A 14,131-nucleotide genomic window follows, 5' to 3' on the forward strand; every position below is an offset into this window, starting at 1 on the left:
TATAGTCAAAAAAGATAATTGGAATTTATTTTTGGACTATTCTTTTACTTTGAAAGGTCACATAGCCAAAATCTTCAAAATATTTTATTCATAAATCAATAAGAGACTCTTTAAATCGGCACGGATTCCTTCGCTGTCAAAATATCCTGTAGACGTTTGCCGAGGGTGCAAAAACATCTGTGCTTTCTTAAGAGAAACATAAAATACATGCACTGGGTAGTTTGGCTACCCAGGAATGCATAAGGAGAGCCTGCTCGAAGTTTCTGCGAGCCCCTGGGCAAGATACCCTCAACGGGCTCCGTCTTCCAGTGAGTCTACTTTCTTACTGCTATTATCTCCAGCTGCTATTGCTCCTCATCCTCTTTCTCATCAGTGCTACTACTTGCTTACTGCACAGGCAGAGTAAGGCAGGGAGCAGCATCTGCTGCTGCTGCTGCTCCTTCTCACCTCCGCTGTTGCCCGGGCCAAAGCAGGCAGGCTGCAACAACAAAGATGAGGAGCAGCCCCACGGGAGCAACTCCAGCGGGCAACTTGTCGCGGGGGCCCCTGCCATCGCCCAGTCATGCCTACCTTTTAAGTTGCATATGAGGGTCCTGTACCCCGTGCAAGCTCATGGCCAATTTAATGGGGGTGCGGAAGTAGAGAAAGGTCATGGGAGATACAGCGCGTATTTTGCTTCACAAGCTCTGCTACCCAGCTCAACCCAGCAACACCACTCTCAGAAATTTCTCCAGAATAACATCACAGAGACAACAGCTAGAGTCAGAGCTCACCTACTGAAAGCAAAGGGGATGGGAAAGGCAGCAATCTGTTTCAGAGAGAGAAAGCAGGCAATTAGAGTCCATGATGGCATGAGGGAAAGTGTGTTTGGGTTTACCTAATCATAGAACCAACAGAGAGCAGACCATCTTAAAAAGCGGCTTTAGAAAACACACCTCTCTCAATTTACGCACAATATGAAAAACACCGGCAAAGGCATTTGTAGAACAGCCTATTTCTTTAAGATTTAAAATAAAGGAAGTGGAAAAGCAACAATGTATTTCACACACAGGCCAACTACCGCAGCAGAAAATAGAGGCAAAAGAAAGTTTGGTTCACTTAATCACAGTGATTTCTTAAGTGAGGCCCAGCAAGCATTACACAAGAGGGATATAGGTGTTCTAAGGCATTAATTTGCATCACCAAAAGGATTTTTAAAACCACGTGTCCACAATGTGACTGAGGTGAATTATAGAGTAAGACAAAATGAATTCCAAGCATGGTACACTCAATGATTTTTGTTAAGGAAAGGCAATTGCAGGCCTGAATTTACCAACAGTTCAATGAATTAATTGGACTCTGATAGGAATGGGTTGTTGTTGTTTTTTAATGTGCTGATGGAAATGACCCACCCCTGCAGGAAAATAGTGCTGTACCAATCCAGAAAAGAATGAAGGTGATCAGAAACCACCCGCAGCAAAAAAACAAACACATAAAACAGTACAATCATATGGGGAAGATAAGCCCATTAACTATTTCATTGCCCAGGGGTGCTTTTTACCCATCACCCTTCTGATCTCCCCTGCTTTTGAAGGAATAGGGTTACATTTGGATGGCTGCTGGGCAAGGTCTCATTAAATGAAAGCATTGTTTCATATTTTTAGATTATTGTTATTTTTGCAAATTCCTGCTGTCTAAGCCCATTTTGTAAGTCTTGCTCATGTGGGCATATAAGACCCCAGGTAATGAAGAGCATAAGCTCCAAAGAATCACAGAAAAAGCCCACATATTCTTGCTCCCAGATAAAGATGGACAAGGTCAGCACGCTGCCCCGCTGGGACTTGGGAAAGGTGTGTTGCTGTTTTTTGGAAGTAGATGCTTCCCCTTGCAGCCCCAAACCTGTATCAGAAAACACCTCTGGTGTCTTTCCTCTCTGATTCACAGATTGGTAGTCCATTAATTGAAGATTACAACTGATAGAAAGAGTTTTCATAGTTTGCCTTTTTGAACCGGGATGTCTGAGAATGTTCCTTTAAGGGTACCATTCTATCTGCTCTTATTTCGGACAAAGGCCCATTAAACTCAGTGGAATTCACTTTTGGGTAACTCACATATATCTTTTCTAACAATTTGATTGGCTGTAACTCCTAACAAAGACATTATCCTGTCCATTTTCCCCCAATTATACTGGTGGGCCAATCCATGTACAGACATGTTTTACAGAGACCAATTCACTTTAAAGCTTTATTTTTATGGCCCTTTTCATCACACAGACATGACTTATCTCACCCAGAGTCATTTTCTCTTGCAAGTTTACACTCAAAAGAGCAAGATGGCCCATAATGGAATGCTGATGTTTTTGATGTCTTAGTTTGCCGAAGTCTTGCAGCTTCAGCTGCCAATGGTCACTGGCAGTATACAAAAAAAAGCTGCGTAGCTGTGTATACTCATACTTCACTGAAAATTAGATGCAACACGTTTCTTAAGTTATTTTGTCTACCTTCTTTAGTAAGATGATGGGGGATGATTCATGCTTTTTCCCAAACGTAAACTTTTGTTCAGAGCAGAATAGGGATGTGGGATCAGACCAACAGTTCATCTATTCCACGTGGCAGCAAAGCTGCTGTCCACAAGATTTGACAGCAGGATGGGGGCAAGATATTGCCCTGCCCAAGCTCCCCAGGAACTTGTGCATGAAGGCATGGCATGTTGGATAACGTGGCAGCACACAGCCAGCAGGTCTAGTAGCCATTTATAGCTGCCTCCTCCATCAATTGGCCCAGTTTCTTTTTAAAGCTATGCAAAGGAAGCATTTGTGTGAAAAAATACTTTTTATTTGTTCAAAATCTCCCACCAATCAGCTTCATGAGATGACTCTGGGTTCTTGCGTTATAGGAAAGGGAGAAAAAATGTTTTCCTCTCCACTTTCTGCACACTATGTATAATTTTAAACTTCTGCTCTATGGAATCGATGCTCCTGATTATTGCAAGGTCTAAATTCTCCTAGCAGTTGTCTGTCCCTCTTGCCTATGCAAAGGGAACTCTGGGAGTTGGACTCCTCATGGCAATGGGGTTGCAGCCTAAGACATATTTCCCTGGATCTCTGGTCCTTGGGAAAGTATACTGTTGCCACCCATGCTTCAGCATGAACATCCCGTGAACGCCACATGATCAAAACAAGCCATAATGGCTTCATGTGAGTTGTGGCATGTGCCAGACACAATTTGGTTCATCACTAACTGGCTGTTGGATGGTTAAACAAACCTGGCTATTATTTAATCCGCAGGTGCTTGTTTACATCATCTAAACCAAGTCATTGGGTCTTGTTTCTAATTTAAGAAGATCCTTTGTGGGTCAGAGCAATGGTTCATCAAATGGCCAGCCAGATAAACAGTGGCTAACTATTTTCTTTTGGGCAGGTAAGCATAAGATTACACTGAAAAAGAGTGTGCATTTCCCCTTTCCAATTCTTATGGAATTCTTTTAACCTTAAAGGAATGGCTAATTTTCTGTGTTTACCGTGCAGATGGTGCTTGGGACAGTAATCTCTCGTGATGCTCTAACTGGGCTCACTGCACCCATCAGCCTGTACAATTAAGCATGGCTTACAAGCCGTCTTTCTAGCTGTCATCATCCTCTTACTGAGCAGCTCCCTGAAATTGTGTTTATTATTACATTATGCAATGAGGTGGCTTACATGTTCCTCTTTCTCACTATTTATCCTCACAACAACCTTGTGAGGTAGCTTCGGCTGAGAGTCCCAGACTGGAAGTCACCCAATGTGCTCCATGGCTGAATGGGGCCTAGAACCCAGATCTCCAGAGTCCTAGTCCAACACTGTTAGCACAGCATCATGTCTGATCTTATAAATGTATCTGAGGGAGCCCAGCATTCCTAAGGGCACAGCTAGAAAGCCGCAGCTATGGGGCAATTCATGAACTCTTTGGAAATGCTTCACTCCATGAGGACACGAACATACTGGGACTTAATGGACTTATGGGGTGGGTGCTTTTGATGGCCTTGTGCTTTACTTCAGTTGTGAAGTACATAATGCACATTTCTCCTCTCTGATGTGAGCAGCTGGGCCATGCAAGTCAGTCACAACCGTTACCTGGTGGTCTCTGATGATGACTTGGGGAAGGGACTGATCTGCACAGCCTTGGACTTTAGCCAAGAGGTCCAGTGTTAGCTGGAAGACATGGAAGTTGTAGTTACAGCCTCCATGGGAATAAAGCTAGTTTTCTAACCATGAGCTTTAAACTTTAACTTCAGGAAGGGAGTAGGGAAGAGATCAGAATAATTAAAATAAAACCAAGGAAGTACCTTTGACCCTGACTGCTTCAACCACAGTATCTCAACTGTGGAGATGGGCACATGTTCCAGGAGCCAGAAATGTGGCGAGATCAGGAATTCGTGCACTAACCCAACATAATTTGGCATTTCCTTAGCACTGTCAGATAAAGAGACAAGTGTTTCCCAAACCACAGCTGCTTGCACGTTCCAGATCTTTTGGGGTTAGTTTTCAGTCACTTCATTCAAGGAAAACCTTTCTGGGCCGCATTCAAGTTTCTTGACACAGCAAAGATCTTATAAAATGTTAGCCCTCCCCATCACAAAGAAATGATTCTGTGTTGTAGGGTTTTTTCCTGTATCATTATTGCTTTTAGCTAATAGCTGTGTTTCCCCCCTCCCCTAGCTACATAGGTATGCAGAACAACAGCTAATCTTTTGTTAAATTTCCATATCCCACATCTGAAATCCAGCTCACAGAGCTCTGGAAAAACTCCAAAATAGGGACTAAATAGCAAATGTTTTGCTATTGCCTCTTGCTAAGATTGCTATCTTCTGCAGTGCAATCTATATGTGTATGCTCAGAAGTAAGTCACATACTCCCTGGTAATTGGATATAGAATTTCATTCTTCATAGCTTTGTTCTTGTACCTGCCACAGGAGTGTGAGAGAAGGAAATCCCACCAGAGAATCTTTTCCTGTCATGTGATGGTAAAAGTTCTATCCATTAAATTTCTGTTTGTCAGGCTGCTCTTAAAAACATTGAAGCAGCATCAGTAAAACAGGTCTACTAAAGTGTCCCCAGAGCACATTGGTAAAAATTAAGCTGGTAACAGAGTGGTGCATTTCTAAAATGAGATGTCCTGAAATTCAAGTCCATGGCATCAAAGCTAAAACCTAACCATCTCATTTTAAGTTTACAGGCACAGCTTCTGTGGTCATTCAGTGGTCAGTGAACTGCATTCTGTGCATCTTTTGATACAGTCTTTATGAATGCTTCATGCTCCACAACTGAGCCCTTATACTGCCAAAAGCCCTGGGGTTCAGTCTTGATTCAAAGTTAGGCCAGAGACTAATATGCAACTCGTATGCCTAAAAGCACTGGAGGTTGGTGACTCTTGTCAGTGAGGCATTTTATTTCCTCCAGCTGTTAGTCTGAACTTGTAAGGAACTCTCTGTGGTGAACAGCTGCCCTACAGATTTAGCACCATGGACAGCTCTTTTGAGGTTCAGGCTGAAATCTGAAGTAGATCCCCTGCCTCACTGACACTTGAGTTTCAAATGCCTTAACAACCTTTGATGGTTGGAACTGCAAGCCGCGGTTAGCAGAACAGAATGGCTGACTCTTACTTGGGAATTCCAGAGGCCCATAAAAGTGCCTTTTTTAAAGTGTTAGGGCTACTAGAATGTCAGCTTCCCTGATCTGCTGTCCTTCAGGTGTCTTGGATTACAACTCTCAGCTCCAGTGGTCAAGAATGCTGACGCTTGTTGTTTAAAATATCTGGAGGACACCATGCTGGGGAAATCTGTTCTAGAGACAATCCCATTATAGGGAAAGGATTCCATTCTCACATACTGGCAGAAGTACACAGAGTCACAGACCATTATTGGAGATGAAGCAAATATAATTTCCCGACAGATGAAGTTATAAACAAATAACCACCAGATGGAAAACAGTTTTGAACAAACCAGTCTATAGTGTCTGTATATTATGTCATATTTACACAAGGCATGCACAATAATGCTTTTTAAAATGTCACAAAGGTACAAGGCTTTCTCAAGGTAAATTATTGTGGAAAACTTTGTTAGAATGTGTGTGTTAAAGATTGTGATCTTACTGAGCTTTACAACAGAAACCAGACTCACAATAATGACACAAATTGTGCATAATCAAAAACAGTGACAGGCATCTTTGTATCTGCCTGTGTCATGTGTAATTTCTTCAGAACAATTCCCAGAGCAACCAAAATGACCAGTCAGTTACACAGAAATGATCCAAAACAGATTACAAAACTGTTCCTTGTCTTGATTGCATAACATATAAATGGCTTCTTCATGCACATATTGAGAAAGCATTATCTCCAAAGTAAACTCTCCATAGGGTGAATGACCTCCAAGGGTTTCAATGCTCAAAGCAAGGAGACATGCATTTTATCTCCTCAAAGGAGGTGCTTGTGATCCTAGCAGAATCAAAAGCTAGAACTTCTTCCCATGACACAAATTTGGATTGTGTTTGCTTAGGCACTGCAGAGCTCAAAGGGCAGAGAGGAAATAACATTTCCATAGCAAGTCAACATTGCCATTTGAATAAAGCAGAAATACGGTTTTCCGCCAAAAGATGCACTAATTGATGGACCGTTTGTCTAGATCCCACCCCCACCCCACCCCACCCAGACAAAGAACAAGCTGATAATGACAAGGCACTTCCTGGGCAGAATCATATGGAAATGCTCTTGGATTTGGTAGCCTAATTAAGGTGAGGGGGAGGAGGATTAGATCAGTGGTAGAGAACCCACTTGGCATGTTGAAGGCCCCTGATTCCACTCCTGGAATCTCTAGACAGGGCTAGAAAAGCCCCTGCCAGAATCCCTGGAGAGCTGGGCTAGTGTTGACAGTACTGGGCTAGATGGACCAATGACCTGACTCAGAGGAAAGTTTCACATAATTCCCAAGGCCCACTATGATGAGTGGGCAACCATTTTGAATATTCAACCTCCAGCTGGGATTACTATGGTGTGCTGTACCATCCAAACTTGAGCATCAGGGATTGCTTGAGGGTTAAAAAACCATCAACCCTACAAGAGACTGTGAGTTTTTGAGGGTTGTTTGAGCCTTAGAGAACCCTTAAAGTACCCTTGCTGTCCAGGTTTAGATCACACAACAAGCTGTGGGTGGAGCATGAAGAGGTGGTTTGTCACTTGTGAGCATCACAGGTCGTGGAGGTGTAAATAAACCATGATGAGCTGTGATGACTATGTAAACCAGGTCAGTGCATGGCAGTTGCATATGTTCCTATGTGGTGTAAGCCACAGTATGAACTACTGAAGGATCTGCATGCCCAAGGCTCAGGATGCCAGTCAAATGCTAAAACTAACAATCACTTAGGAAGCAGATCACCTACCGTGAAGGAACATTTTCCTCACAGTGTCAGGAGTAAGGCAACACTTAAGCATTAGTGCTAATATGCTTTGTGCAAACAATTTCCCGAGCAATATGGGCTCATCCAGTAAAGTGTTGGGTTGACTGTCTCTTTTTGGTATGTGCTTCCATTTCAGGCTAATACACAGCTCAATAAAAACAATTTCATTTCATTTCTTCTTCTAAAATGATACGTTCTGTATGGTGCAGAAGCAGCTCCTCCCTTAAAATAGAGCACCTTGTCATTCACTTGTGCAGTGAGATGGTGAAAGATTTCTGCAGAATTTAGGTGTGCTTCCAGAAGAAGATGTCAGTCCTGGAACGTTACCGGAATGCTACTGTCTTCTTTGGAATTCATCTTCCACTTGCATCCCTCCTATTTATCTGCCAGTTCTACCATCCTTTTTATGACCACGGAGAACCTTTTGAGGAAGAAAAGATGGCACAGTTGCATAACATCCTTTGATGGACAGTGCTAGGAAGCCTCTGTCTAGTAGTGCCCTAGTCCAGACTTCCCATGGGTGTCAGTTCAAAGCTGCCTTATACTGAATCAGACTATCCAACTCCATCATTGCCTACACTGACTGGTAGCCTTTCCCAACTCTGCTTGCTGGTGCCACGCCTAGAACCAAGAGCCTTCCATATACAAAGCAGCCATAGCCTTTGCCTTCCTGGTTTTAGGCCCTTGGAAACCATCTGAAATTCCTCATAGGAGCCTAATATCTAAGGAATGGACAAGGGCATTTCAGCTACTGATGAAGCAGAGATATGCCATAAATAATACTGAGATAAGGCTTTCAGTGGTGACTGGTCATGATCGCTATATTTCACCTCTGTATCAAAGGCAGTATCTCTGTATACCAGTTGCTGGGGAGGACAATAGGGAATGTCAGTGTGGTGCAGTGGTTAAGAGCACGGGACTGGGACTTAGGCGATCTGGGTTCTAGTCCCCACTCAGCCATGGAGCCAACTGGGTGACTTTGGCCCAGTCACAGCCTCTCAGCCCAACCTACCTCACAGGGTTGCTGTTGTGAGGATAAGATGGAGGAGGAGAGATGATGTGAGCTGCCTTGAGCCCTTTGTAGGAAAAAGGTAGGATATAAATCAATAAATAAACAAACAAATAAATAAATGTGCTAATGCTCTCAGCCCTTCTTGTGGGTTCCCTACAAGGAGGTAACTACCCATTTGGTTTGCACAATCACTGTGGGTTAAATGATTTTGAGGGGAAAATAATCCTCAGAGCACTTATGGCATTCACAATCTTTCCTGCTGCTTCTAAATTGTGCAAATGGGTTCCTGTTTTCTCTTAGTCTCATTTTTTACCATCTAATCCAAGTTTGTGCAGCTTGGCCAATGTGCGATCTTGCCTTGTCAATTTCCTGGTTTTATTTTTTTTACCCACTCCATTTTGGCAAGTCCTGAAACCGACAAGAAAATTGACAATATATGAACAAGAAAAGGCAGCTGGCTTTGTGCTTATGTATTGGACAGCTGGCTTTGTGCTCTTGCACACTTACGAAAGACTGGAAAAATAATATTTAAACAATGAAACCATGTGTACACTTGGAAAGCACTGTTTTTTTTAGGTGACTTAAGATGATATGTGAACCAGACAAAAGAGAGGGTGCTGAGCACTTTGCCAGGGCTATTTGAAAGTCCAAAGGTCTGATGAGGTTTCTCTTAGGCAACCTGAACATATAGGAAACTCCCGCATAATACAGTTGGAAGGGAAACCACAATCACCCAGCCCAGTACAATAAATACATATTAACTGGAACTAAAATGCGTTTGAATGATACAAGCCCTGGTGCTAAGGGTAACCACATGTAAATTCAAAAAGGACTGGGGAATTTAAAAATAAAATGTGACATGCACACTGAAGAAAAGCTGTGGCTGCTGACATTTCTTCTGTTATATAACTGTTAAAGACACATGATTCCTCCCTTCATATGGGTACCCTTATGCCAGGGTAGTGAAAGGGAATCAAAATGCAATGGAGGTGGAAGCATGAAAGAAAAGACACGTTTTAAGGATGGGGGTGGGGGAGATTAGAAATAGGTGAACCAATACAGATACCAGGGAAGAAGAAGTTGCATTATGTTCCATTATCGAAAATGAGCAAGAAGTATTCAAGAAGGAAAGAGGGAAATTCCATTTATCTTTAAATGAAATGTCAGTGTTTGTCCTTTTAATGTATCAGTTTAAGAGCTATTTATAGGCCCATTAGACTAAGTGACAAGACCCCAAATGCATATGGTTGGCTGTAGGTCACTTTTTAAGGTATATTAACAGTCAAGTGTGTACACAATGGTGAAATGCCAATCAGGTGGCATGAAAAATAAGTTAAAAGCCCAACATAAAAACTGTTTAACAGAGTCCAGACTGGCATGGAAGAGAAATTTCCAAACCCACATTTGGACAATAACTTTATTGATCAAAAAGTCATAAAATATTTAGCAACCTTTCAATTCTTCACTACTCTTCATCAGGCTGGATGCCATGCAAAATGGGCAAGGAATATGAACCCCAAAAATGAGTATCATCAAGAACAAAAGATTGGCATTGCACTGTAGGCACAGCATTCTCCAACCTTCTACAACTCAGGCTGTGAAATTACAGTTGTTGTCCAAAACATCTGGATGAGATCAAGTTGAGAAAGGGATCGTAAGATCAGTCTCAAAATGGAGACCATGGAATAGATTTGACTTTCTGCTCTGGGCTGCGGCTGTTCCAGTTTACACCTAGGACTCTGTGTGCAAAAAACCATATCGAAGTCCAGCAGGTATCCACTCTGTCCCCAGCTTTAACCAAAGCACACAGAATCCTTATCAAGCAGACAGCAGAAGCAGAGAACAGGACAGGAGACCCTTAAAGGGTCTTTAGGGCCACCAAGTCCAACCCTCTGCTCAATGCAGAACTCAGGTAAAGCATCCCTGACAGGTGGCTGTCCAGCTGCCTCTTGTATGCCTTAGTGTGGGAGAGCCCACAACCTCCATAGGTCATTGGTTCCATTGCTACACTGCTCTAACAGTCAGGAAATTTTTCCTGATGTTCAGCTGGAATAAGGATTTCTGTAACTTGAGTCCATTATTCTGTGTCCTGTGCTTTGGCATGAACTTGAAGAGATCCTAGCTTTCCTCTGTGTGACACTCTTTCAAGTATTGAAAAGTGCTATCATATCTCCCGAGTCTTCTCTTTTCAATGTTAAACATGTCCAGCTCCTTCATAGTACCGTACTTTGTTTCCAGTTTGTGAATCATCCTTGTTGTTCTTCTCCGAACCCTTTCCAGCTTGCCTGAGTCTTTCTTAAACTGTGGTGCCCAGAACTGGATGCAGGACTCCAGATGAGGCCTAACAGCACTAAGGTACTTCATGGGATTTGGAAGAGATACTTATCTATTAATGTAGCCCAATATGGCTTTTTTTTTTTTTTTTTTTTTTTTTCAGCCACATTCACATTGTTTACTCACATTCAACTTGTGATCTACAATTCCGAGATCCTCTTGCTTGTAGTATTGTTGAGCCAGGTACCACCCACCTTGGAACTGTGCATTTGGTCCCCCTTTCCTAGGGATAGAATGTGGCATTTGTCCCTACTGAATTTCATCCAATTGCTTTCAGCCCAGCACTCCAGCCAGTCAAGAGCACTTTGAATTGTGTTTGTGTTTTCCATGGTGTTAACTATCTCACCCAATTTTGTGTCACCTGAACACATATGATAGTCTTTCCATTACTGGCATAGGAGCCCATGTAGTAATAAAGTCTTTCTCCCTAGACATGCATAGGATTAAAACCTTACGGTGTAATCTAAGAGTGTTTACTTTTATGAAGACAGGGGACTGACTTTCATGAAGTGAGAACCACTTGTGTGCTATCGTCAATGCACAGGTTCCAAAACGGTCCCATTAAATTCGGAAGGAACAAAAAATACTTTTTTGTCATACTGATCAAGGTTTTTATTTTATTTTTATGCTGGGTTTCATCACTGTCTAAAACAGCTGTGAGGCCAGATCTCGCAAACACCTTATTGTCCTAGCTCCATTTAAAATGATGCTTTCTCTCTCCTGCATTTTTAATATATGAAGTGTGGGCTTTGTAATTTCCTTTACCTTGGCAAATTGGAGACACAGCTTAAGTTCAGAGACGGATTTGTTTAGCGCCACCCACTCATGTTCACAGCTCCTTGACTGAACAGGGATTTTTATTTCAGTCCCTACCTCCAACATTCTAGCCACTGTGCAGTGTTACCATTTAGCATCCTTTGAGTGTGATTACTCTTCAGAGCACTTACCTTACCTTACTGGACCTTCCTTTGAGTAAACCTGCACAGGACTGGGTTATAGGGCTGCACCCTTATTCAGGAGCCCCACTGAAGATGGAGGAACTTTTGTCTGAGTAAACATATTTAGGATCAGGTTTCATCCTAAGATATTCTGCTAGGAAGCAAGTCCTAATGAACTCTGTGGGAGGAAACACGCAAAGGATCAGGCTGTAGGACTAGTAATCTAAAATAAGTAGCTGATGTCCCTAATTAGGTGCCATGCTTTTACAAGACAATGAACTTCCCATGTATCTTTATAGCGGTTCCCATACCATCCCCCAACCCCGATTTTCAAAGTCTTTTCCAACGTTGTTCCGTAAACCAGACGGCGTCTTGCAGATTTTTGCAGGACTATGCGGCTTGCTTTAATTGACCAGGAGACACGGCAAGCACGTATTCCGCTGTACTCGGGCACGACTAGCCTCCCCTGCCTGGGGGCGAACAAAATGAATGTGAAACGTACTGGCTGGTGCCTGTTGATGTTGGTTCTTAGGACAGCAGCTTTTTAACAGCTGGATCGGCGAATGGCAATCCAACAGGTGCAGCTTTACTTAACCGTGTGGGTGAGGTGATGGGGAAAGCTGCACTTGCTGAGCTTTCATGCAGCTGCTAAAATCACCGAGCATGGCAAGGGAAACCGGGCAACCTAGCGGGCAGACGCGTGCTAAATCATGCCTACCATCTCAATATGTTAACACACCGTATGTTGCAAGGATTACAATTGATTTAACTCACAATCCCCGTAAGGTGTGTTATTGCAGGAACGGTGTATGACCACAATCCGGTATACATTTACTCGGGTTTAAGCAATCTTAAACATGACTTACTGCCGAGTGTTGCATGTCTGGAGTTAAGTTACGAATCATACCCCACGACCTCAGACCTACCCCTCTCGGGGAGATGCAGGGAAATCGTTGTTTTGCACGCTGCTCTTTTTCTCCCAAGAAACCTCTTGGCTGAATCAGGAAATCGAGCCAACGGAGGACGGAGCAAATTCAACACCTTTTCATGTCAGTGTCTAAAGAAAATGAGGTCTGAGATCTTCCCCCAAGGTCCCTGAGCCAAATACGAACCGTGAGCGAACACACACGCACTTCCCTTCCTACAACAGCCTTTGTCCTCCCAGATCCAAACAGCCACTTCCACTTTCTGTCCGGAAAAGGCAGCTGCTCAGGGAGCCGAGTGGAAGAAGGTAGTCGGCGGCTGCATCCCCATCATCACCCGTGGCACGCAGGCGAGGTTGCAAGTGAGCCGTCTGCCTCTGACGGGCTGCTTTTCTACGCTCGAGCAGCAGGAGGCGCTGACGGGCGTCGCTCGCCCGGGCTATGGGCTCCCGGCCGAGAGGAGTCCCTCATTCCCTCTGCCGAAGCACTGAGAACGGGAGGGCTGGCCGTGCGCGCTCGGCTCCTCCCTTCGCCACTCGCTGAACAGCAAAGTAACTCGGGCGGAGTAGGAGCAGGCGCTCTTGTCGCCAAGTGCGAGGAGCGCCTCGCTCCGGATTGCCCCAGAGGGGGGGAAGGACCCCAGCGCAGCCGCCGCGGAGACTTGCTGCTCCTGTTCGCTCCCTGACTGTCTTTCTTCCAGGCAACAGGAGGATCCAGACTGGCCAGGAAGACGAGCTCTCCTTACCGCGCTAGGCGGCAGAGCGCGCCTGAGCTCAGATACCTCCGAAAAGTTCTCCAAACTCGCCATGGCCCCGGCGGTCGGCGCCGTCGGCTTGCTGGCGGCGCTCGCCTCCTTCGTCGCCCCCTCGGCTGCCCTTCTCGGAGCAGCCCGCGGCCAGTTCTCCGCAGGTAAGGCGTCCCGTTTCCACGGGGAAGGGCCGCCTCTGGACTTTCCTCCCGATCGGGTTTGCGCGCGCGTGCATGCGTCTTCGGTGCCTTTCTCGACTCGCGTTGGGGCTCGGCTCGGCAGTGGGGCGGAGGGCGGTGGGAGAAAGGTAGAAAGGGTTACTTGGCGCAGGAGATTTTTGCCTAGCGGAGGTCCCGCTGAGCTGCTGGCTTCCTTCCCGGGGGAGCCGGGCTGCTCCAAAGGGGCCAGCCTCTCTCGGCCATGGGGGAGACCCCCGCCTCCAGAGAAGGGCGCTTTTCCACCTCTTTGCTTCCTGGCTTTAAAGCGTCCGGCGTTCCACTTCGGATCCTTGGGACATTGTCTACTGTTCTCGGGATCGCCTTGGGGAAACGTTGAGAGGTTCGGGGGGCGGGAAGTGGAATGGTCGGAAGCATTCCCCTCCCCCTTCTCCAAAATCCGGGGCAACACTCGATCCCCTTTCACGATGATGGACGGACGCGAATGACCTTTGTACTAGTTTGCATCTTCGAGGGGGCTGGGGTGTTGAAACAAATTCCGAAATAGTACACTTTCAGCTCCTCAAGCCAATCTTCGCGGACTCGCGCCCTC

At 44.7% G+C, this 14,131-nt stretch overlaps 1 protein-coding gene across 7 annotated transcripts in view; it reads left to right on the top strand.

Annotated features, from left to right (window-relative positions):
* Positions 1-13,228: 13,228 nt before the first annotated feature.
* PTPRK (protein tyrosine phosphatase receptor type K) overlaps positions 13,229-14,131 on the top strand; it is a 363,911-nt gene continuing 363,008 nt past the window's right edge. For all 7 annotated transcript variants that reach the window (XM_044424851.1, XM_044424869.1, XM_044424876.1 and 4 more), the window contains exon 1: positions 13,229-13,524. In XM_044424851.1, the coding sequence (XP_044280786.1) occupies positions 13,422-13,524 (103 nt within the window). In that variant the 5' untranslated portion in view covers positions 13,229-13,421. The remainder of the gene's footprint in view (positions 13,525-14,131) is intronic.

Source organism: Varanus komodoensis, unplaced genomic scaffold, assembly GCF_004798865.1.
Source record: "Varanus komodoensis strain SLA01 unplaced genomic scaffold, ASM479886v1 scaffold1, whole genome shotgun sequence".
Classification (NCBI taxonomy): domain Eukaryota; kingdom Metazoa; phylum Chordata; class Lepidosauria; order Squamata; family Varanidae; genus Varanus; species Varanus komodoensis.